Here is a 25,330-nt window from a genome sequence, read left to right on the forward strand (position 1 = left end):
TCACGGCTGCTTCTCTGGGTCATTGAAGTGGTCTTGATGTGGTGTGTCAGCTCAAAGCAATGGACCCTGGGTCCTAAACTGTCATGAATCACCTTTGGGATGCATGCTTCACCACAGTCACAACATCGCTGACCAACATAAAAACTGCTTTGTTTTGCTTTGTTCCTCTTAAAAGCTGCAGATGTTACGAGTCACCTGAATGTGCTAAAACTAAGAATGCGTGTGTTTTATAGCTCTGTCGTGTGACTGCTCATGTTTGGGTGTACATTGACATGTGAGTGTGTGCTTGTTTGACTCAAGTTTAAATGGTATCTTGCACACAAGAATCTGGGCCCCATTAAAGCTTTGGCAAATGAAAACAGAAGTAAAAATAGACAGTCTCTGATAAATCTTCATTTGAGCATGTATTCTTTTAAGACATCAAAGTGGTCACACATAGGACATGTGTTGTATTTCAAGGCTGCGACAGACCCTGAGGTGACCTCACAGGAGGATGGATGGCCCCCAGGCTCCTCATTTGATGACCTCATTCACCGTATGAACCCGTCTCCCCGTCCTCTGTGTCTTGGCTCATCCCCGGGTTCCTGGGTGGACTGAGAGCCACAGGGAACATGGAGTGCATCCCAGATTAACATAATGGAGTTAATTGATCAACTAAAGTTCAGTTAGAGGACAGTCCTTCAATGCACTCACTCCTTTTCTGTTTGTTACTCACTGAGGTCCAAGATTACCTCACTCCATTCATCGCTTCATACCTGAATCTGAGCTCTCGGGTCACATCAGATAGTAATGACAGCTCCCTTTGTCTCTTTCTGTTGCCTTCTCTTTGTTCAGCTCTCTTATTACTGTTGGGGTCAATGGAAACTAGTGGTCGATTGGAGACAGTTAGCTCCAGTTCTTGAGATGAATGTAGATGATGAAACATTTCCAAAGATATTAAAGGAATAGTTTGATTTATTGGGAAGTTTGCTGAGTGTTAGATGAGAATACGGTCTACATGCTAAATATGACACTACAGCCAGGAGGCAGTTAGCTTAGCTTAGCAAAAAGAGGGACTATTTGTTGGCTGGGTGCAGTGAATCTTGAGTCTTGAGACTCCAGAAAACGTGGGACTCGTTTTCAACCTCGCTTTCCAAGCACATGGGAGAAACTACAGTGGCCGCGAAATGCGCTAAGAACACAAAGAAGAAGAAGAGGAATAAAGAAGAAGAAGAAGAAGAAGAAGAAGAATACAAACAGCCCTATATAGAGACAGTTTTTGTTTTGTCCGTTCTGGGCTACTGTAGAAACATGGATGTTCAACAATGGCTGCCTCCATCTCATCTCTTGAACCTTAACTTGAGCACGAATAAATATATTTCCAAAAATGTTGAATTATTTTGGTTTAAGAACAAATGACACAACAGTCTTGGGCAAATTACTTGAAAAATGAAAAGAAGGAAATTGAATTACTTTATTTACTCATCAGTAAAATTACTCTAAGAATTATCTGCCCTTCCAACAATGTCAAGGCCATCAAACATGTTCAAGTGTAGAAATAGAAAATAATACATTATAGTTTAGGAATTATGTATACACACACCATTAGGCTTGTCACTTCCCTTCTTTCTTGGCTGGCTGTTAGTGGGCAAGGGCTTACTAATTAATTCAGAGGTCCAGGTATAGAACGTGCAAATGCATAGCACCTTGGTCACAAGATCGCTTCTCTAGCCTTTAGGGCACCACTGCCTTGAGCAACCCAATGCCAACCAACCTTCACTTTCCTTCCTTCAAACACACACACACACACACACACAGTTTATGTTGAAAAGTGACTGTAGACGCTTTAAAGAGCAGATTGCGAGTCATTCTTGTAACAGTTGTTAGCCCAAGTGACAACTCAATAAAATCCAAGTGATACCTTAATGTAACCAAAGCTACTAAAGGCTACCTAGCAGCTAAGAGGAAACATTATGCAAATAAGACACTGTATGAATTACAGGGAGTGGAAGTTCTCCTCTTTTAGAGAAACAAACCAACCCATCCATTTAACTGGCCTCCGTTTAGCTTTCCTCCACACTGATGCAGCTCTGAAGAGATCAAAGGTAGAATACAGGTTGAGGATAGAGAGGAAGAGTAAGGAGAATGGATGGAAAAGCAAAGCAAAAATAAAGACCAATTTTCATACAGCAGCCAGTGACCTCTGACAAAGATTGAGGGAGAGAAAGGCAGATGCATGAGAAGAGGGATGAACTGAGGTAACGTCTAATGCCCTCCTGCGTTCTGGCTTATGTAGATCACTGTTCCCTCATTAAAATGTCTCCACAGGATGAACCTCATCCTCAGCTCGGGGAGCAACTACAATCTCTTTAAAGGCTTGATACCAGCTTCAAATTAGCTCAATAATGTGTGTGCATGCATACATGAGTGTGGGTTTTCGCAGCTACAGGGTTACGTGTGTGAAACTTTGTCTGTATATGAAAGAGAGAGAGCGAGAGACAAAGAATGGGAAAGCAGAGAGAGAAGCTAAGAGAGAGTTACTCAAAGCAGCTCCTGTTGTGGCAGATAAGCTGCCACCGGCTATTCAGGGATTTGCCAAGATGTAATTTTTATTATCAGTTACTGTTAATTACTTCTAGTAAGAAAAATATTGGGGGAATATTGAATTTGGAAGGTTGGTGCAGCTGACATGCAACCACTTAAAAGAGACGATTTACTTCACTTAAGTTTTATTTTTTCAATCTCATTAATCATTGAGATTAAGTGGAACCATAATTGCAAATAAATTATAACTAATGTCTTTCTTTTTTAACTTGCAGTGCTTTATAAATCAGTAATAAGATATTGTTGTGAAATATCCCTTTGGGGTCTATCCTCCTTCATCATGACACTTTCAGCATTTGTTTTTAATAGCCTATATGAGCTATTTTTAATTCATCAGGAGCCCAGTCCAGTAAACTGTGTAACTCTGTAAAAAAAAAAGTGCTCCAGAGCAGCATTCAAACAAGAATTAAGATTTCTGTTTTACATTTCTGTTTGTGTACAGTTTAAACAGGCAATTTTTTTATACTTCAGATGGAGCCAGGCTAGCTGTTTGCCCCTGCTTTCAGTATTTATGCTCACTGTCTCCTGGAACCAGCTTCATATTTAGCATTCAGTTGTAAGTGTTATCAATCTTCTCATCTAACTCTCAAGAGAAAGTGAATAAGTGTATTTTCCAAAATGTTAAATGTGTTATTGTTTTAACCATTACTAAAGCTAGTCTTTTCTACTCTGTGTGTGTTCTGTACTGTACCAGCCTGGATCTCAAAATGAACCGTCACATCAATCAGCAAATCATCCATAAATAACCGAAAACGGACAGAAGCCAAATTCAAAGGTGGGTCCTAAATCATTACATCTATGTGTAACAGGCTTGGACCTGGGCATTGTGTGTGTGTGTGTGTGTGTGTGTGTGTGTGTGTGTGTGTGTGTCTGTGTGTGTGTGTCTGTGTTTGGAGGTTTGGTACTGCCAAGAGCTGCCACTCTTCCGATGTCTGGCCAAGCACAACACTGGCATGGTAGCAAAATGGCCATAGCGAACACCTGGCAGGAGCAAGAAGAGCACGGCAAGCTGAGGCAGCAAGAATCAAGTCTATGCAAAAAAAAGGTCACACCCTCACCTCTGCCCTACAATCCACGCTGCCTCAACACAGGCTAGACTGACAAATTAGCATCTTAGCCTCGTTGCCATTAACACACTCGTGCATTCATACAGTTATACCTCTAAAGCACACTGGTGATAAATGACACATGGAGTCCTGCTCATATCAGCCAATGTACTCTAATCTTCCAAGAAAAAAGAAAATGCGGTGATAGGAGCATCTGCAAAATGTAAATTAGGAGAAGCAGAAGCCCCAGGCCACTGGCTTTGGCCTCTCGTTGAGCTCTGGCACAGATATGGAATCATATCGCAGACATTTAGCATCATTCAAATTGAGGCATTGAAATCCTTCCTGTATGTTATAATGACATTTGTACATTTCTTCTGGTTGCACCATAACTATTTAACTGTTTTCTGGGAAAAAGAAGCACTGGTAGATATTATTTGTCAAATCCAGTTTTTCCACCATTCATCACAGGGGCAGGGGTAATTGTGGAGGGTACAGCCTATGGAACATTCCATTGAGGAAGGAATGATGGGGGTGGATAGATTCAGTATCTCTCCTGTGCTGGACAGAGCCTTTCGAACTGTCCTTCATTAAGGCATGTGTTCTGATGAGTGATTCAGTGTGTCTATATTGGGCAGGAACTCGAAACAGTGACATGAAAACGCAGTTGGCAGCAGCTTCACAAATCCCACATCAGGCCCAGGGAAACCATAATTACCACTTTCGTTTTTCAGCCTTGTTTATTTCAGAGGCTGGGGTTACAATTAAGACCATTTGCCTTGCAATTACTGTGTTAAAAATAATAAAACAATTTCGGCCTACCTAAAATACCTGCATTTTGTGTAATGATTCAGGGCGTGCAAATTGAAATTGCAATGTTTGGACATTGTCAGGGAGCTGTGCAAGGCTGCCAGAGTGATAGAACTATGTTTATCTGGATGTTTGTCTGCTTCTGGATTGCTAGCACTTTGTCAGAATGCAGCCAAACCCTGGTCACAATTTCTGCCTGACCTTCACAGGATAATTTTAGCTGTGTGGATGTATAATGTCATGATTTACTGCGAGGATTAGTTTTTCAACAGCCACAACGTAACTGAGGAACGTCTGCCGAGGGCCAGTAACTAAATTCCCTTGTCAGTAACCCACCCCCGCTCCGAACAAAACCCCCCACCCCCCTCCGCCCACATGCTCCCCACCACGCCACTTACCCTAATTTTCCCAATAAAGTCACACAGCCCAGCCAATCTCTGCCCTCAGGCCAGCATCTAGCCAGGGATGTACACAACATTCTGAGGGGCCACTCAGAAACACATAACACAACCACTTGAGTGCACTGTCCCCACTCCTCATCCTGGAGCCTCCAGGAACAGGGACTGTCACATGATGCTGAGCCAAAAAATACTTTTCTCCCCCAAAATCTTGAAGAGCTGTATTAGTGCATAATTTCCTTGCCATTGAAGTGTGCAGGAAGCAAGCACAGTGTCTACTTTATTTTATCAGAATAATTTAACTTATATTATACTGCTGGCTTCAGTTGATAGCTAAGCTTTTGCATTTCAAATAGGTGTTTTGGTGATTAAAGGACCAGTGTGGGGAGGATTTAGTGGCATCTAGCGGTGAAGTTGCAGATTTTAACCATTTGAATACAACTCAGCCTTCCAAGCATGTAGGAGAAACTATATGGTGACCACAAAACTTGCTTTATCTATAGCCAGTGTTTGGTTTGACCGTTCTGGGCTATTGTGGAAACATGGCGGTTCAACAAAGAGGACTTGCTCCTTCTGTAGATGAAAACGTCTCATTCTAAGGTGACGAAAACACAATAATTCTTATTTTTAGGTGATTATATACAAATGAAAACATACCTATGCATATTATATTCCAATAGATCCTCCAAACATCTAAGCTGTTGTTTAAAAGGAGACACTGACATATTGGTGGCATAAATGTGCTGTACAAATGATGAATGCTACTCCTTTAAGCTCTGTTTTTGATCTTTATGCTAAATGTTACTAACTTTGTTAGTTGGAGCTGGGAAGGTAGCACACACTGGGTTTATTGATCAGTACACCGAAAACAACTGCCCACTGGATGAGAACGTTAAGACGGAAACAAAACAGTAAAGTTGTGGGCAAACAAACCAAAACAGCAAGCTGAAAGACATTCAAATCTGCAGAGTCAAGTAATATTATAGAGTGACCTCTTTCACATAGTCATTTGATCCATTGTTAATGTAAAACTGTTGATAAGTGCAGCATAAGTGTGCATTTTTGTTTTAAAATGAAACTGCTGAGTAAATTATGATAAATTACATTGTGTTCATTTGTGGACAAATATGTTTATAATGTTCATACAAATCTTTACAAACTGTCCTTTATAACTGTCCTTTTTTTCCATGCTTTCCTTTAGGCACAGCATTTTAACATTACACTCACGCTTCTAACCAAACAGTATCATTCAAACCCCCCCCTTTCCTCCCCTACAGCCCTGTGTTATCTTTTAAAGGCCTAAATCCATCCTCTCTTGTAAGACGTTTGGTACTGATGAGCACCACAGTTTGTGTGCGAGGATATGGATGTCCGTGTTTCATGTTTTTGATCCAATTGTTGTGGAATCTTATTCAGACTGCGACACATGTGCTGTTAAGATGAGAACTAGCGAGCCCATAAAAGTTGTGCGTCACATCCCACGCAATGCAAGCCGTATAGGCATGAGGTCTGGCCTTGCCGTGCGGGGGAGAGCTCACAGTGCACGGAAAGCTCATGTCTCACACCAAGCTCTGTGCTGCAGGCCCACGTACACTAATTAGACCTGATATACAGCCTGATGTGTGCTGATTGAAAGCAGGCTCATCTAACTCAGGACAGGGTCCTGTTGCACTGCTGTGGAACGCCGGAGGGTGTCATTTTGTTTCCAGGCGCTGGTCTAAGGTCAGTTTCATGGTCTCAAGACAAATTTCTTTGGTAGTGATTTAGAGAGGGTAAACTGATGCGGATCTATGAGTATTATGCACCATTTTATTGACGGTGTAAAAGGATGTGGTGGTTTGTGCTCTCGCAGGGCTCTGCAGCTCACAACCAGCTGTCCATGTGGCGACAGCTTCAGCTTCACACAGAAATGAGTGGCATGCACCAGGCAGCACAGGCCACGGCACCATGCCAACCATGCCAGGCACTCCCTCGGTGCCTCTTGCAGCATGCACCCTGTGTTGGATGTGCTAGGGCTACAGTGCTTGCTTGAGGAATGATAACAGAGAAACACTAAGCCCCCCAACCCTTGTTATCTACCAATCTACCCTTTCATGGTTTATATTAATGTCGTCTAACCTGAGTGAGAAGTACATGTTTTTTTTTTGTTTGTTTTTTTTTTTCAGGCTTCACTATCCTCTCAGCCTCTCTCATGAAATGTTTCACTGGGGAGGTATTGAGAAGGCAAGACAATCACCCTAAGAGCTATTTTCACTGGAACTGCAATCAAGCATCTGGAAGACTCAGCCATCCATAATCAAGCTTTTTGCCAAAGCTTTACTATTTTCAATTAGGACAGCTTATGTATTCATTGTTGTCGAGCAAATTCTCTGTTAACGTGTGGAATCTGTGGGGAATGTTACATAAAGTTGGATGCAAGGCTCTTTATTCAATATACCAGGACTATCGAATGGATCCAATGCTCTCTGTGACTTCCAGCAGTTTCACTTGAATTATACATTAAAAAAAGAAAATGCTGGGACAGTTTAGCAACTCAGACCAATAGCACGTAGAGTACAGCCATCCTTGTGATTTTACAGCTGGTTTGCAATTGCAGCATAATTATAGATTAAGAAAACATGACTTATGTCAATGAAATAATGGCTGCCAATAGACAAAAACGCCTTTAGCAGCCCAACACCTGGTGAAAGACCAATTGTTAGGTTTAACAGCATGCCAGCTTGAAAAGAACACAGTGGGTACACTGGGTTCATTTTCCAACATTTCTCTTTGTAATGAACCAAAATTTCTCTTTGGGATGAGGACCTGCCATTTGTAAGAGGCTTAAACAAATTGTATTCCAATAACTTTTTCAATGAACCAGAGGTGATTTGACTTTCCTTCAACTCGCACACTATTAGTCAAAATATCACATTTCTATTTCTTCTGTAAGGACTCTATGTACAATCACTGAGTGTCCAGCAGAGTTGTTGACTTGACTGATGGCGGCCACAACTTAATAACAGAGTCAGTCACGTGTGGTTTTTAATTCCTAATCATGCACAATGCAAACACTTGCACAATAGATTCCCAAGAACACGGATACTACTATACAGATGGGACCAGGCCCGCCCTCAACCACCCTGACAAATAGTACATGATGAATGTGTGGTAGAGTCCAAGCTGCGTTCAAGAAACTGCTGAAACACATTTGTGTAACTATCCATTTGTGCATACAACACTTTTAACATATGTAACAGTCTATAGCATCAACATTTGGTAATGGAACTCCTGCTTTCTGTTAGATGCGTGTTGAGGTTACAGGGAATACCAACCTTTTAATAATATTAATACTACATGTATGTGTTCTTAGCTCCAAAGTGATCTTTAAGCAAACAGTTTGACATTTGGGGAAATACGCTTAGTTGCTTTCTTGCTGTGGCTGGAACTACTTTCACATCTGTATGGTAAATATGTAGCTGGAGCCAGCAGCTGGTTAGCTTAGCTTAGCACAAAGACTGAAAACGGGGAAACACCCAAAAAGTCCCAAAATGTGACCTCATTAATTCGTTATATCTAGTTTGTTCAACGCATACATAAAATGTAAAAGCAACAAGTTGTGGTTTTATTATGAGCAGGACTATTTCTTGGTTTGGTGCAGTGACTCAGTAACTTTAACACAGTTAAACAACGTTAAAAAACAAAAGTGAAAAAAGTGAATGAGATACATCGATTAGTCATAACATTATGAGCACTGACTGGTAAAGTGAATAACACTGATTATCTAGTTATCATGGCACCTGTCAGTGGGTGGGCTATATTAGGCAGTAAGTGAACATTTTGTCCTCAAGTTGATGTGTTAGAAGCAGGAAAAATGGGCAATGGGGAAATTGTGATGGCTCAACGACTGGGTCAGAGCATCTTGTGGGGTGTTCCCGGTCTGCAGTGGTCAGTACCTATCAAAAGTGGTCCAAGGAAGGAAAAGCAGTGAATCTGAGACAGGGTCATGGGTGGCCAAGGCTCACTGATGCACGTGGGGAGCGAAGGCTTGCCAAGTGTGTTCCGATCCAACAGAGGAGCTACTGTAGCTGAAATAGCTGAAAAAGTTAATGCTGGTTCTGATAGAAAGGTGTCAGAACATACAGTGTATCGCAGTTTTGTTGCGTATGGGGCTGCATAACGTTATGACCACCAGCATGCCCAGGTGGTCATAGTGTTATGGCTGATTGGTGTATAATGTGTTAGTGAGTTTTGGAGGTACTGGTAGGCAGATTTGCTGTTTTCAGTGTTTGTGCTAAACTAAGCTGACCAGCTGCTGTTGTAACGTGGTGTCATAAAAACTGAGCATTACTTGGGTGGCTGTGATATAAGAAATGAATTAGGTTTCACTTTATTTGGATATCCCGCTTACAGATAGAGTATTTGTAACATTTTAGCAGGGTACTTAAATGGGTTTCAACAACAGGAAATTATACAAGGGATGTGTACGATGACACTTTACAAATCGGGTTTTCTGAGGAGTTGTTCAAGTTGTCGCACCTCCAACTTAGCTAACTTTATTAGCTTTTTTTGTAGCTTCTTCATTTCAATTGTGCATTGCTTTGTGGGACAATAATGTCCAGTAGTATTGTCTAAGACCACATTCATAAAGTTTGTGGTTTTGACTGGATTTAGTTTGTAATCTTTCATGCGGTCATACAGAAAAAAACAGAATATAGATAAATAATGCTAAGGGACAAATCCCAGCCCTGTTTCACACATGGAGGCAGCCATTGTAAATGTCTCCGCCACAAATTATGTTTTCATCTCATTATCTCTGCACTTCGAAATGAAAAGTTTTTTTTCTTTTTTCAAATACCAGACGTTGTACGGAATGACATACGTATGAGCCAACTTAGAGACACAAGTCTGGTGTCAGAATATGCTGATTCAGCTTTTCTTCATTATACTGAAAAAGAGCAGGCTCTGTTACTGACAGAGGATAAATGCAGGAGAGATGCATGATATGGGACATTGGTTTGTCCCGTGATTTAGCTACCAGTGGGAACGTCTCACAGTGGCATTGATTCACTTATATATGTCATTTCAATTGCGCGAACCGAAGCCAACAGTAATGATGAGTTGCAGTATGCCAACCACATGATGGACGCTGCCTCACTAGTGGCCTCCTCAGACCTCAGACTGTCTGTACAGAGATACACCTTGCTGCTGGGAATAGAGCGGTGTGCAAGAAAGCAAAAAACACATTCAGTCATTTTCATCCTTTAATCAAACTGACTGTTTTTCTTTTTGCACATGCATGGACAAATATCCACCACCCGCACCCACAATGCATTGTGAGACGTTTATGGACACGTGACACGTTCTAAGTTTACCTCACAGGTGATACAGTTTGTAAACTTGAAAGCTGATTCCGTTTGTGTTGTTTTACTTTTCGTTCTTTCTCTCCATCCAACTCTCTTCTTCCCATCTCTTTCCTCCTCCTCCTCCTTCATCCCTTTTCTGTCTCCCACTTAAAGCTGCTTCTCCTCTCTGTTGACAGCTTTGCTCGGCTGAAAAAAAGCAGCAGAATTACTGAGTAAAAGGGAAAAAGAGAGCAAATAACAGCTCTTAGAATGTTTGGATTGTGAAACCAGAACATTAGTACAAACCATAATGGCTGGCCCAGAGAGCCCAGCGCCTCTCCAGAACTTCACTCTCACAGGCAATGATGTAACACCAGCCATTTCATATGAAGCATTCGCTTGTTGCACTCCTCAAAGTCTATTTATACCTTCTTCGTCTACTCAAAATAAAGCAGCCTATGTTAGGCTGATGCCCTTTAAATAGCCTGTTTGTTTAAGCTGAGGGAATTAGAATACAACTTTATGGTGGTGATAGCTTACTATAATTCTGAAAAACTTTGAATTGCTTAATGCCTGCAAAGTAGAAAAAGATTTATCCAAAAAATGATGAAAAGAAGAAGGTTTTAATGTCAGAAGGCCCTACCTGTTAGTGATGATGTCCTGCGCTCAGATATCCATAAATGACTGAATTAATGGACATAAAATACAAGTGACTCACTCCACTGGCGAATACAACCTGCTGCGCTGTCCAGGATAGATACTTTTACTACTACAAAGCAGTGTGTGTGTGTGTGTGTGTGTGTGTGTGTGTGTGTGTGTGTGTGTGGCACGTGTGTTTGTGGTGCCAACCAGGCCTCAGTGTATACTACGCAGCAGAATAAACAAGTCTGTCTGTGTTCACAGTCTGTAATTAAAGCCGTATAAAAGTGCACACGCATGCAGTAACAGCACACGTCATGGTCCTCAGCGGCTCTGTTTTCCTCAGCCCTCAGCATGGGCTTGACAACAGCTGACCCAAACCACCTATGGCTAACTTCTCTGCACAGACATACATGAAACATAAAAACATATCGGCTTGCTTCGATGGAGCTGAATCTGCAGCACACAGTAAATGCTGCGTAATAACATGCTGCTGCTCACAACCGCCCTTTGCAGTCTTGCTTCGTCAAAGCTGGATTCACAGAGCAGCGCCCTGTATCAGCCACTGCAGGGAAATTTGACTGTGTTGGTTTATTTCAAAGGGTAATCAGACCTCCCAATTGCTGCGCCACTGCCTCAGCCATAAATGTAACCTAGACATGAGAAAAGACTGCATCATGCTGAATCCTGCTAGAGTTTGGTTTATATGTGAACAAACTCCAGTGGCCCATAATCTACCATGAGGTGAGCTCATCGGGGAGTCAGGCTCAAGACCTCACAGCTCAAAGATGACAGCTACCTGTGCTGTGTTGATCCTGGTGGGCAATCAAATGAATTCTGGGGCCAATACAACACATTTACCTCCCTGAACATGCCTTTTTGTTGGTATTTAAGGGTCAACTGTTGCAATACAGTTGTAGTTGGTTATTCTCTGCTCAGCTATATATCCAGATCTATGCACTCGACAGAATGTGTAATATAAACGGTTCACGCTGTGAATTGTATATACTATATGTAACCACGAGTGGAAGAATGTAAATGCTGACAGAGGAAGGCTTGTATGTGTGTCGAATAGCGAGGAGCGTGCATCTGTGCATCTCGGCACATGATGAACGTGTTTGTGTGTGTCTGTGTGTACATGCACATGAGCTTGAGAGACTCTCCATTATAGTTTCTGACCAGATTTTGCCCTCTGGTGGTGCAATTTGGGTAGCACTGTTTTTGCATCACCCCCTTGACAAGTGAAAAGCATCACTAACAGCTGCAGACCCCAGATGAATGATGAGTTTGCACTCTTTAAATGGAGGAAATGTGCTCCAAATGAAAAGCATGTTTTAGCTTAAATCTGGAAATTTCATAGAAACATTTTCCTGCAGGTAAGTAGCTCAGTCTGCTGCAGCCAAGCATTAAATGGAGGGTTGTTGAGAGGACTGAGCCAAAGTGAATGAATAGCTCTACACTTAGCTGTGTGTGTGTGTGTGTGTGTGTGTGTGTGTGTGTGTGTGTGAGTGTGAGTGTGTATCCATGCCTATATGTACGTCTGTGTGTGTGCGTCAGTCACCAAACAGATCCCCTTGGAGCAAGTGATGGTCCAGAAGTCCCACGCATTTCCCATGCTCACTCACACCAAGCAGTGAGTTCCACCACACTCTCTCACTCTTCTCTCTTTCTCTCTCTCATTTTCACCCTGCCATGTCCTCTTCCCCTCTCCTTTTCATTCTCTCATTCCCGTCATCACCGTTGCCATTATCATCCCACTTTGTTTTCAGCTGATTTTCAGCCTGACCTCATCTCTGGAGGAGAATAATTACCAAATGGGGACACCGTGTTTTAACAGTGATTTTGAGGTCAACGACTCGCTCGCTCACGTTTGCTGGTCTTTTTTGTTCTCGGCTGTGAAACTTAGCAATGTTCCTGCACCCCCCTCCCCTTCTCTGACCCCCGTGTATACATCAGTCCATAGTGAGATTGCTTTAGGAGTAATCACTGTAATCTCTCACTGTCGGAGGAGTTGGCGGGGCACCCACCGTGCACTGTGTCTTGGAACATTGTGTCCATGCAGTGCTAGATGTTAAAGAGTGGTGATTGCGGAGAATGTGGCATGGTTTTGCAGAATGCCAGCCTATTAAGTTCAGCCATGCCAAAGCTATATTTGTGTTCCAAATGCTCTGCTGAATTGCAAAGTAGAATTCAATGTCCTGTACATTTTTTCACATGAAAACACAAGAAATGGCTTCACTTTGCAAGAAAACTAATTTAAAAAAAAAAACCCTATATGTTGCCTCATCTGAGTTTGATTTGTGTGTGCAGTCTGAGCTGCTGCTAAGTGGCCACATGCAGCTTTCATTAGTGTGACCTGGTTAGGGGACAGTGTTGGAGCAGGTGGCCAGTGGTAGACAGGCCAGAGAGATGGGGACCCTAAGTGAGTAAAGCACAGGGCTAACAGGAGCTAAGCTGGTATTCCACTCACCTTGAGCATGTAAAACACTATCCCTGTGGAAGCAGCATGAGGCATGGGGGAAGGGGTCAAACTTTTCTTCCCTGTCTGGACATGGATCACATAACTGGGCCAGCATGGGACTGAGCCTGCCTCAGATGTGGAGGTAACCCACTCAAAAAACTCCTCTTAAACATTCAGATCGGTCTAAGCTTGGTGCTTCGTGTGAATAAACCAAGTTCTGTGGCTTTAATGATTTATTTTTTTTATTACGGGAAAGAGCAAGGAGAAGTGACCAAAGCAAGATGACCCTCACAGCTACCATCCCAATTTTAGTGCAGTTTTAATTAAATCAGACACATGCATGAATCCACACCCATCACTACCCTATTCATTCCCCAGTAACACCCATCACTGCCCCTATGTGTCAGTTTGAAGGAGCAGCATTCAGGGAATGTAACTCATGTCGTACGTGCCTCGAGGTTGCCACAGAAATTAAGCACATAGGTGTAAAGAAATGCCAGTCAGCCTCTGCATGGCTCCTTCAGTCCACCTCCTGGCAGTGTGCTGGCGAGGCCCGGGGCCCAGGAATGCTGTGCCCATCTGTCAACACGGAGCTGCCTTCCCTGGCAGATGCCACAGAGAGGATTTTTGTAACCTGGCCCTGGGTGGATTTCATAACCTGGCCTGGCAGTATAGCAGAGGGCCTTAGGACTGCAAGAAGATTATGTGCTAGCATAAGATGGAGCTGGATACGTGTGTGTGTGCATGTGTGTCCCATAAAGCTACAAAGTGGGTTTGACTTCAGGCTGATAAAGACGCTAAAACATTTGCTGTAGAATGTATCAAGTCATCATCTAACAAATATCTAATATCTACCTGTGCTGCACTACCCCACTCACTTTCTCTACTCATCTCTTTGTCCTGACCTCGCCTCTTTCACCTTATCCTCCTCCCCCTCTCATATCTCTTCCCACCACTCCTGCTCTGCTCCCGTAGCTCTGATATTTATAATGAATGGCGTTCTCTATGTGGGGCCTGAATATGTGTGGTGGAGCCAAGGGAGCACCACCTGAGTGATGATTCTGTCTGCCTAAGTCTCTCTCTACCTCTCTCTCTCTCCCTCTCTCTCTCTCTCTCTCTCTCACTCACACACACACACACACACACACACACACACACACACACACACACACACACACACACACACACACACACATACGTAGGCACACACACACACGCCTGACCTGCTGGGAACACAGGGTCTTGCTGTATCAGGCCTCTGTGGCAGGGGCAATTAGAAAGGTCCAGACGGAGCACAAGCTCTCTTCTCATACTGTCCCCATTAGAGAGGGAGAGACAGGCAGGGAGGGAAGACAGGAAGAGGACACACATTAACACACTGTCTCTCTCTCTCTCTCTCTCTCTCTTTTTCTCTCTCTCTCTCTCTCTCTCTCTCTCTCACCCTCTCTCTCTCACACACACACACACACACACACACACACACACACAGTGGCCGTACAGTAACCTTACGAAGCCCTGCGCTTACTAAGGTGACTTGGTGGCTCTTGCAGTGCAGTGCAGTGCGTTATAATTAGCCCTCCTTTTAAATTCCTCAGCTGTATTTTAACCTGCTCAACAGACTTCTTCGTGAGTGCCCAAGACATGGCTCAAGCCATCACGTCCCTGAAGTTCACTGTCAGATACTGAAAGTAATGGGCTGGAGTTGGATGAAGCAGTGTCCGATCTGTCCAGCCACAATCTCTGTGCCAAGATGACGACACAATGATGGATGCTCTAAATCTTGCAGAACTTGCCACACAGAAGTGATGAAAATGGATTCAGAGTCTATGAATGAGGTGTTTACATGTATGTGTACCACCATAGTTTTTTGCACAGGAAGCATGATGACGCCAAGGACTTGGTGGCCTCCCCACACTAGCTGACAGTGTGTTTTGTGTGTGTGTGTGTGTGTGTGTGTGTGTGTGTGTGTGTGTGTGTCAGCACCTGATGGATGGCAGAGGGTTCATCCTTGACCAGAGACGTGCACACAAAGATCAGTGCTCTTTCCACGTCGCCTTTGTCTCCATATGAATTATCCATGAGGCCAAGTGTGGTAATCAAGCTGCTCCGGCAAGCCTTATTACAATGTTGGTCATTTAGCCTATTAGCAATGCTCTTACCTCATTTCTTGGTCAACTCCAATTGCATGGAAAACAGAGCAGTCAGCATGTTAAATGTGCTCAGGGATAGCTGGGTGAATTAAGGGCCATAAAGCAACGGCAGCTGATACAGCACAAGCAGGCTTGCGGTATGATGAGCTCATGAAAACTAACATTTAAAGAGGGGACAAAGGAGGACACAGAGTTAAACTGCATATTTACAAATAGGCTGAGCATTAGGGAAATTACATAGCTCCTAACACACTGTCAAGTATAATTTAAAGTTGAAAAAAATCCAATGATAAACACACTTTTATGAAACAAAACCTGTAGTAAATGCAGCACTGCTGGTATTTCTCCATTAGAACTAATAGGAAAAATGTGTTTAAAGCTGAAGATGATTTAATGATATGATAAAATTTGATATGATGTTTCTTTTATCCAAAAAGTTATGTGTGAGTTTGAGGTATTACTGTGGGAGAGTAAGTAAACTACTGTGTGATGCTGCCCTCCTCTGGTGACCTGCGGACTGACATGGTAGATTATGCTGCACTTAAGGTATGTGGTTTATTTTATTTATTTATTTGTCTGGTGTCATGTACATTAAAACATTAATCTCATACAAGGAGGAGAGATGTGTTGCACCAGATATAGTAGCTATTTACTATCTGCGACCCCAGGCCAGGAAGACACAAACACTAATAACATGTTGATACAAATACAATGAAATGTGAAAGGGACCTATAAAGAGGATTTTTTGCAATTGCTGTGTAAGCTCAAATATGATATAAAAAAGAAGACCAAACTGGAAATAAGATATTTATATAACTTTTATCGACAGTTTCAGTGAACATGCATTTGTTGCAGTCTTCGACCTGGTATATATATTTTGATTAAAGATTTCCTCCAGACATGTATTGAGACATATATGGCTTGGAACAATAATGTATGTCTGGTCAAAGTCCAAATCCAAAATCTATAAATATACAAATTTTGTTAATTTCTGAAGTTTTCCTGCTGGACACAAGATGTCTTCTACTTCACTGTAAAGTCAATTCTCAGTGGTTGTGCACTGGAGGCTTCAAGTTTCCACATCACACTTATAACGTATAAGTTGAATATTGGACCAGAATGAACTTCAAAACTATTTGTGATGTCACAAATCATGCTCATAGGTCCCGCCCCTTAAAAATCCGATTTTCAGTGAGCATGGAGAACACTTTCCACTTCTAGCAGATGAATGTGGAAACATCATTCTAACTCTGCACATTCTGCACAGTGAAGCTCACACATCTAACTGTAGGAACAAAAAAACAAAAAAATTTTGTCTGTAGGGGGACTTTAAGTTTTTAGCACCACCTATTTTACACACAGAGGTCAGTTCACGTATGTCGTGGTTAGCCTGTACAATGGATTCCTTGCGTAATGTCTTCTGTGGCCCTCGAGGGAGCTTTCTAAAGTCTGAGAAAATAACCCTGGTGATCAAGGTAATCACGGGTTGGGCTTGAGACTAAAATGAGTGCTTCTTATTTGCCTTATTTCATGTCTCTTTGCTTCATCAGGTGATCCAGAAATGTCTCTGGTCCGCCATCACGAAGGATGTCTTGGTTTCCTCAATTCTGTTCAGAGAAGCGAGGAAGGTTCCTGGAGGAGAGATTATCTTTCACTGAAGTCTTTTATCAGACTGACACCCTTTTTGTAAAACATTTGTCACAGCGGATCGGAGTACTTCGACACTTTATCACAGTTTTATACCAGGACAGATACTACTCAGGCGTCTTGATTTAATTTGTTTCTGATTCACTATCTTGTAAAGGGCAGGGAACGTCTACGGTCTAAAAGCCATTGAGTTCCAGTGGTTTTGACTCATACAAAGGTCTAAAATTCTGGATATCTAGGCTTCTGCTGCTTCAATTGTGTCTTCCAACTTTAGGAAAGTACAATACTAAATCACTGGAGTACCCCTTTAACATCTTGGTTTCATATCCAGTTTGCATATGTCAACAGGGTACAATCTGTCCCCTAAAATCCATTCATCAGCTCATGAGCTACAATACAGCAGTATCCCACCACTGACCTCAAACATCAGCTGTAGACAAAACTAAAGCAGGCACAGAGTAAAAATCATCCTCTTATGTTCCCATGAGGGCCCTAACACCACCTTGAACTCAACAGAAGACTGTGTGAAGCCTTGCCAAGCCTGCGAACATGACCTGGGCAGTGTGTGTGAGGGGTGGGGAGGCGGGCAGGAGGAGGCAGAGGATGGAGGATAGATGAAGGGGATGCTGCTCCCTCCATCACAGACAAGACAAATGATGCACGGACAGATGGCACTTGACATCGCTGCCATGTTCAGTTAGTTTCCAGTTACAACAACCTGACTTTGAATCAGCGGATGCTTCTGTCATGCAATAAATCATTCTGTGTGCTGACCACTGAATGATCTTTGCCACAACAGGACCTCCACCATGATCATTCTTATAATAAAAATCCCCATGTTCATAATCAAGAAAGCACATGGACAATGGATTAAGCCAAGAAGTTTGGCTGTGTTCATGCAATGGCCACATGGTGGTGGTGTAACTCAAAAGGGAGTGGTGGAGAGGGCCAAGGGCACAGATTTAACTCATCGGCTATGAACCACATCAGTCATGTCTAAATAGGAGTCAGTTCATGATATCGCCACTCTAGTTTCTGATCATCCAGAGACACAGCGTGAGAATGTAGTAGCCAAGGCCTGACCTTATGATATGAACTCTTCAAAAGAAAGATGGAAAAACAGTTGGGGATATGACTTTACAATGTATGTCTGCTGGGTCACACAAGAGCTGTGGTGTCTGGTGTTATAATGTTACCTCAATGAGAAATGGTTAAAGGTTTAGGTTTCATTTAGAAGGTAATTCCAAGTCCAGTGAGTATTTATGGTATGTTAACTTGTAATTTTTATTGTCATTATGGTGTAGGTTAAACTGAAGCTGCTCGAATGACAGTTAGTCACAGGTAGGACCTACTTTTTTATTGTTTAAATTAACAGTTTTAAATTCACGCTAATTAGTCTGCATGAAAAACTGACCGATTTCCTCAGAATTATTCAGGTTTTTCAGTAATTTAGCAGATTCTCTGAAGAAATCTGTCACATCAGTCAATTTATTCAAAGAGATTATTCCAATTTCTTTATTTGTGACCAACTTTTTTATTCTATTTACCACAAGGTACATCAACAAGTAACATCTGTCAATAACATAATGTATAGCCATACATGCCTGCATTAAAAGACAGGTAATTAAATTCAGCAGAGTACAAAGTAAATATGTTTTTCCCTTTCTCTTAGTAATTTCATAAGTTAATGTTTTAGCCACAGTACAGTCAAACCATAAAGAGATTAAAGGTCACAGCAATTCAGCAGATTAATCCTATTTTTAAATGAATTTAATTTCAAAATGTAATTATTTTAGAATAGGCTGTTTATATTTTCATTTTTATCACTGCTGCATTTCAACATTCCCATTTGGTCTCTCGGATATAGATTATATTCAGTCTGAAGCATTGATCCGCAAGTTCACATTAACTACTGCATTGATGTAGTTTGTTGAATTACTGCATTCGCCCTATATTACTCTGCTTTTGTTGGTGTTGTATGTTTGCTGCACTATATGATTTTGTTTTAGTTAGTGTAATCGTGTAACAGTGTTGTGTTGGGATTCCTCTTTTTGTCTCCTTTAAATATAAAAAAGTTTCCATAGGACTGAAAAACGTAATGTCTAGAAAACATAACAAATTGCTCTGATGTCATTTTAAACTCCACCAGAGAGGAAAGCTGCCCTCTAAAACTTTCCAAAGTAGCCTTCATGACTCCTACAGATTGTGAGGAGACAGTGGTATTTTTCTCTTATCTAGATTTTATTCCCGCATGAGAACGCAGCAGCCAGACTCTTAATATATCCAAACAGCAACAACAAAGTAGATCTCTGCTCTCTGAGTGGTTTCCAATGAAGTATAGAGTTTTTACAGATTTCAACATCACAGATCTTGTAACTCTGTGTGAACCAGAGTGTGTTGTAAGACCCTCAAACAGGCACTTTTGGCTGTCCCAGCTATTTCAGATTTAAGGCACCAGGAATGGGCTCCTTATTTTAGAGCCTTCCCGGTGAGGCCAGTTCATTGTGTCCTCCTTTAAATTTAATTTATTTAAGTAAAAATGTTTTGATTTTTCACTTTATTCTGATGGATTATTATATGTATTAACATATTTGTATGTCTGTGTGTTTACATTTCTTTACATTGTTGTTTATATATGTACATATAGCAGTCAAATACTAAAACATATAGTGTTTATTTATAGGTTTGCATGTGTGTATCTAAATTATATGCATTGATGTGTTCATGTATCTGTGAATATATTTCACTAGAGTTATTTCAGGTTTCTTTTCTAATGCGTTTAATGTTTCATTTTTATTTTATAGTTATTTTATACTAGTAACATGTTACTATTTGTAGTTTTTTTAATGTAAGCTTCTCAACAATGTATCAGGGGTTGAAAGTCACTACATATATTCATGTACTGTTCATTCTCAGGCACTTTTCAATTCACAATTAGACACGTTACATGATAAATTATGAGGTAAAGCAGTCATAATAAGTTATGTGGTTACAACTAACGCCAACTTATAATTGTAAACTTTTACACATGCAAAGTTTTGAATGTAAGCACTGTGATATTGCCAGAAGATTTTAGATAAGCCTACTCTGTCCTCCACTGCAACGCACTGACATGTTGAACAGACTAATGGAGGAAACCTCTTTGTGGAGAAAGTGTAAAATGTTTACTGTGTCATTCTTAACCGGATTATATCCTAATGAGCCTGTTGTCTCACTAAACAGTTAATGGATCTAAAGCACCAAAAGGCCTCCAGGACACAGAATACACGTTTATGCAAGAGACAAAAAAATTTAATTTGGGTCACACACACGCAGACACGCACACACGCACACACACACACACACACACACACACACACACACACACACACACACACACAGAGAGAGAGAGAGAGAGAGAGAGAGAGAGAGAGAGAGGCTCCCGACATGCAACCCTCAAAATACCCACACATTCGTGCAGCGGAAGTTTTTAAGCAACCTTATCTGCAGCTTTATCTGAGTTGGAGATGTGCTGCAGAAAGACAGGTCAAAGGGGACCGCAGGGCTGCTGCAGGACGAAGCATTAGGGATATGAAACACATGCCAGACCTGTCATGTTCAATTTACAGTTGACTCTATAGTTTACTATCCGGTAGAACTGAGGACGCGTGTAATTCGGTGGGTGATTCATCATCCCGCAGGATAAATCGTTTGAATTTTGAATTATTTCTTTTTGCAATTAATGGATATATATAGAAAAACAGAGAACCGTACACTGAAACCGCGCAAGGCCAATGCGAATCAATCATGATGAAAACATTTTCCCGTGTCTTCTCTCCCCCCACCACCTCCACCCGCGTTTACTTTATTTCGCCAATTATTACAGCAAGAGCCGGGCCAGTGTTGACTCTCACTGCGCCTGAGAAAGATTTTACGGCCATTCATCAGCTCGTGAGGCGCACAAATAGTCTTTAAAACTATAAACACCATCGCTGGGTCGGAGACAGGGGGACCCATTTACCCCGTGGCTGTGCTAAACGCTGAAGATAAAACAAACGATAATACTGTCTGTCTCCTGTGACCGTCTCCACAGGCATTAATAGGTTTAGTGCCAACCGTGCGGAGGGAAACACATGCGTCATTACGCACAGTCGTCTCCATTTTACTGCTGCCCAGAGAAATGATTTGTCCTTTGTCACTGACCTATAAATTACTGATTGTATGCTTAATTGCTTAATCGTTTACCTTTGCTAGAGAATGGACACCTGGAGGTGATGGGGGTGTCTTCCTCATTGGGATTTAAAGCTTGTCTTGGAATTGGACAAAAAACTGTCCATAGAAAACTGCAAAAATAAAAGCTTAAAGGCAATAAAATGGGACTTTTTTATTGGTTAAAACCCGGGTGTCACACATGACACATCTTTAGGATAACCTGGCCTGCAGCGTGGGTGGGAGTGAGTGTGTGTGCAGGTTTGTTGTCATCTGTTATCACGTCCTGATAAGGCAGACAGTGGCTCCAGAATCTCTTGGAGGCAGACAACAGAGTGTGTCGTATGCTGGTTTCAGGTTCCGTGTTCAGGGGCCCAACTTGTTGTCTGCTGCTCCCCTCTTTCTTGACGCTTGTCTGGTCAGCTTCCCGTCGGATGATGAGGGCCGGGTCGACACCTCAAACACACGCACACGCACACGCACGTTCAGGTCGATCAGTTATCAGCTAATTCCTATCTATAACCTAAATAATGCAAGTTTGAACTCTTTAGTCGTTATTATACACTTTCGATGCTCCACACAGTTGGATAAATGGATTTCTCGTGGCACTTGAAGATACGTGTAAACATCCGTCCAAACGCTGCGCTTGTTGGATGAACTGCAAAAGCGTTTGCATTGTGCGTAATGACTCCAATACTGAATCCAATCTACACATCTAACAACTCATTTATTTAGTTTGACATAATTTATTAACTTTATAAATCAAGGCTATCCAGAAGAGGTTGTATGTTTGCACCAGGATGAAGAAAATGACTGATTGGAGACCTTTTTTCTAAGAGTTTCACTTTGTTTTCTAAAGAGAAGAATCAGCTCTGGGGTGGTGTGTGGTGTTTTTTTTTTTTTGCAGTGGTTGAACACACACACACACACACACACACACACACACACACACACACACACACACACACACACACACACAGGCCTATAAGTAACATCAGCCCTTGCACCAGACATCACTTTACGTCATAAAATGGGAGTACCGGTGGCTCCATACAGAGGGTCCCACTGGCTCCCTCCCTCCCTCCTCCCTGCGTCACCGGTAGGAGAGAGGGGAGGCCAAGAAAAAGTTTGGAGACAGGGTTGACATTCAAAATGCACACTTCACTCAAGATCAGTCTGCTATACCAAACTAATACTTAAATCCAGTAAATATTACCAGGAAGGAGAGAGAGTTTGTTGACGTCTTTTTTCTTGCCTCCATATGACAGGTTAATAAGTTTACTTTTGGAGTTCTTGGCAATGTTTCCCAGCCCCAGCACGTCCACTCCCTTCTCTGTAAAGGATATATTAAACTTGGAGCAGAGTCATGACGTTATGGTGTCTTCCCTGGACGTCTCTTCTCGTATGGACTGCTGCACCGTGCCGACCTCTTCCTCCTCTTCCTCATCCTGCATGCTGGCCCGCCTGAAGCAGGAGCCTCTCCGGGACATGTCGTCCGCCGCCTCGCTGTTTGGAGAAGACCTCCACGAGCCCAGAGCCGGCAGAGGCAATGCGCTCAACTTTGCCGCTACCTTTTATGGGAAATCACTCATGGAGATGGATTTAGAGAAGGATGGGAAATCAGACGCGTTTGAGGGGAAACGTAGAAAAGGTGAGTTGGTGAGAGGACGAGATGTTGCTTTGTAGGCCTGCGCGAAGTTAGGCCCGCAGGCTCTTGTTGGTTGAGTTGTGCAAAAACACAACATATGCTCCAAAATAAACAAGAATTAATAAGCATTAATACAGATAAAACACATTTATACGGGATTTAGAAAATTAAACAAAGTTTTAAGTTGATGGTCTGCATTTTCTTGCAGGCCTGCAAGACTATTTTTTTTAAGATTTATGAAATTTAGGGGAATGAATGCATCATGGGTGGCCAGGGGAATTGAATTGAACATTGGGAGAACTGCACAAGCAAATTAACTATATTACGGAATATAATACAACATAAAATCTATATATCTATTATTAGTATTTATATTATTAATGTTGTCAGTAGTAAAATACCTCTAATGATTAACCTTGCCTTCTGTTAAGAATACATTTGCATATATACAGGCCTATGTAGATATTTAATCCTTTTCTTTCTGTCTGGTGTAATCAGAGGAGTTCAGTCCTCCGGCCGAGCCTGTGGAGGAAATAAAACCCGAAGACCTGGACCGACCAAAGCCCCGGAGACGCAGGAAGCCGCGGGTCCTCTTCTCCCAGGCGCAGGTGTACGAGCTGGAGCGCCGCTTCAAGCAGCAGAGGTACCTGTCCGCCCCGGAGAGAGACCACCTGGCCGGCGTGCTCAAACTCACCCCGACCCAGGTGAAGATCTGGTTCCAGAACAGGAGGTACAAGTGCAAGCGGCAGAGGCAGGACCAGAGCCTGGAGATGGTGTCTCTGCCGCCGCCCAGGAGGGTGTCGGTGCCGGTGCTGGTGCGGGATGGGAAGCCTTGCCTGGCGGCAGACACAGCCACCTACAACCCCTCCTACAGTATGGGTCACATCAACCATTTCACTTATAACAACTATCCAGCTTTCAGTAACTACACGAGTCCCGGCTGCAACACAAACTATGCGTGTAATTACCCTGCAGCCACAATGCAAACTATGCAAGGATCCTCCAACAACGGGAATTACATGAACTTTGGGGTAGGGGACCTGAATAATGTCCAGAACACGTTTTCCTCCAGTAATGGGGTGTCTTCCTTACATGGCATTAGGACATGGTGAACCAAATAGCCTATATAAAGAAATACTCGTGTTACCTATTCAGTTTAACGGGATTGTTTTCTGACTGCATGCATTTTTAAATGTGTCAAGACTTTGCGGAGTTTGTGTAACGTCTCTTATATTTAATAACTTACTTTTGGTAGTTTTTCGTTTTTGTTTTCCGCACCAGTTTTTTTGAATTTTGTCTGAATAGCAAACATTTTTATTTATTTTATGTGATATTAGCGCACAGACATGTAATTTGAGAGAAAATGAAAAGAAAAAAAAAATAACAAGTTGAAACCACAGTTCTTTAAATGTTTAAAAAGTTTTAAATTTGACCGAGCATTTTATATTTTTATTCTATTTTATTTAATTTTTTTTGGACACGAAATTGATTATTAAATATCTTTACCTATAAAAAAAAGTAAGTATTTTCAATAGGAGACTATAAAACAATACATACGACCTAATTTTAACAATTTAAGCCATGGAAAATGATTATTATTATTACTGTTGTTGTTATTATTATTGTTATTATTATTAAAGTAGTAGTAGCAGTTGTTAATATTGCTGACTGGCAACTATTTAATTAAAATTGCTTTAAGTTTTTTAATATAATAACTCTGGTTTGGCTCCAGCTATAATAATATTAGGGGAAAATATGAAATGCATAACACTGAACTCTAATTATGACAATATATAATCTATACCTATGGATCACATAATGATTGAACTGGTTATTCAGGAGATCTACATAAAGAACGCCAACATCTGTACAACCCTCACATGGTTTGTGTCTGCATAAAATGTTCAAGTGGTCATTAGGAAGCTTCCTTCAATACGCTTAAACAAGGTTAAAAGGTTGCTAAAAGTTTACACGTTTTACAACCGCTGTCAGCCACATGTCCACACACATATTTTTAACGTTGCTGGGACCGAGATGGCTGAGTCATGACCTTGACTTGTATTTAAGGTTTTTTAAAATCAGGTTCTGTTGATTTAATCAGGAAATGCTGTTTTTTAAATTCTATGGAACTTCAAACATTTGATTTTCAGTAATTGTATCGTGTGTACAAGCATTTTCTTTAGCAGTCGACAACATTTTCTCTGTAAATATGAGGACAAACTTAAGATGTTACCTGAGCCAAGATATTTGGACAGTATACTTTATCATTAAAGACTCCCTTTTGGACATTTTGGCATTTAATTACTGTGTTTTATTTCAGTGTTTGAGCTGACAAAGTTTAACTAGACTCATGGTAAAAATGCACAGATAATGTAAGTCAGGTATAAAACCGAACAACGCTTCCTTTAGTCGTATAAATTCCAACATGAATGTGGA

At 41.7% G+C, this 25,330-nt stretch overlaps 1 protein-coding gene across 2 annotated transcripts; it reads left to right on the forward strand.

The window, feature by feature from the left end:
* The first annotated feature begins 3,304 nt into the window (after positions 1–3,304).
* Positions 3,305–25,182, forward strand: nkx2.5 (NK2 homeobox 5). Of its 2 annotated transcripts, XM_051419222.1 has the most exons (3): positions 3,305–3,358; positions 22,515–22,897; positions 23,393–25,182. In XM_051419222.1, the coding sequence occupies exons 2-3, from the start codon at positions 22,546–22,548 to the stop codon at positions 24,004–24,006; spliced, it is 966 nt and encodes a 321-aa protein (XP_051275182.1). In that variant the 5' UTR covers positions 3,305–3,358; positions 22,515–22,545; the 3' UTR covers positions 24,007–25,182. The 2 variants fall into 2 exon arrangements, with proteins under 2 accessions (XP_051275182.1, XP_051275181.1); XM_051419221.1 differs by lacking the exon at positions 3,305–3,358 and having other exon boundaries at positions 22,363–22,897.
* Positions 25,183–25,330: the final 148 nt, after the last annotated feature.

This window comes from Dicentrarchus labrax, unplaced genomic scaffold, assembly GCF_905237075.1.
Source record: "Dicentrarchus labrax unplaced genomic scaffold, dlabrax2021, whole genome shotgun sequence".
NCBI lineage: Eukaryota > Metazoa > Chordata > Actinopteri > Moronidae > Dicentrarchus > Dicentrarchus labrax.

What these genes read in the sequence shown, in the direction of transcription:
- nkx2.5 (XM_051419222.1), top strand. Translation starts at nt 22,546, where the DNA reads ATGTTTCCCAGCCCCAGCACGTCCACTCCCTTCTCTGTAAAGGATATA. An exon ending in TGAGGGGAAACGTAGAAAAG is followed by an intron (nt 22,898 to 23,392) that starts GTGAGTTGGTGA and finishes TGGTGTAATCAG; the next exon opens with AGGAGTTCAGTCCTCCGGCC.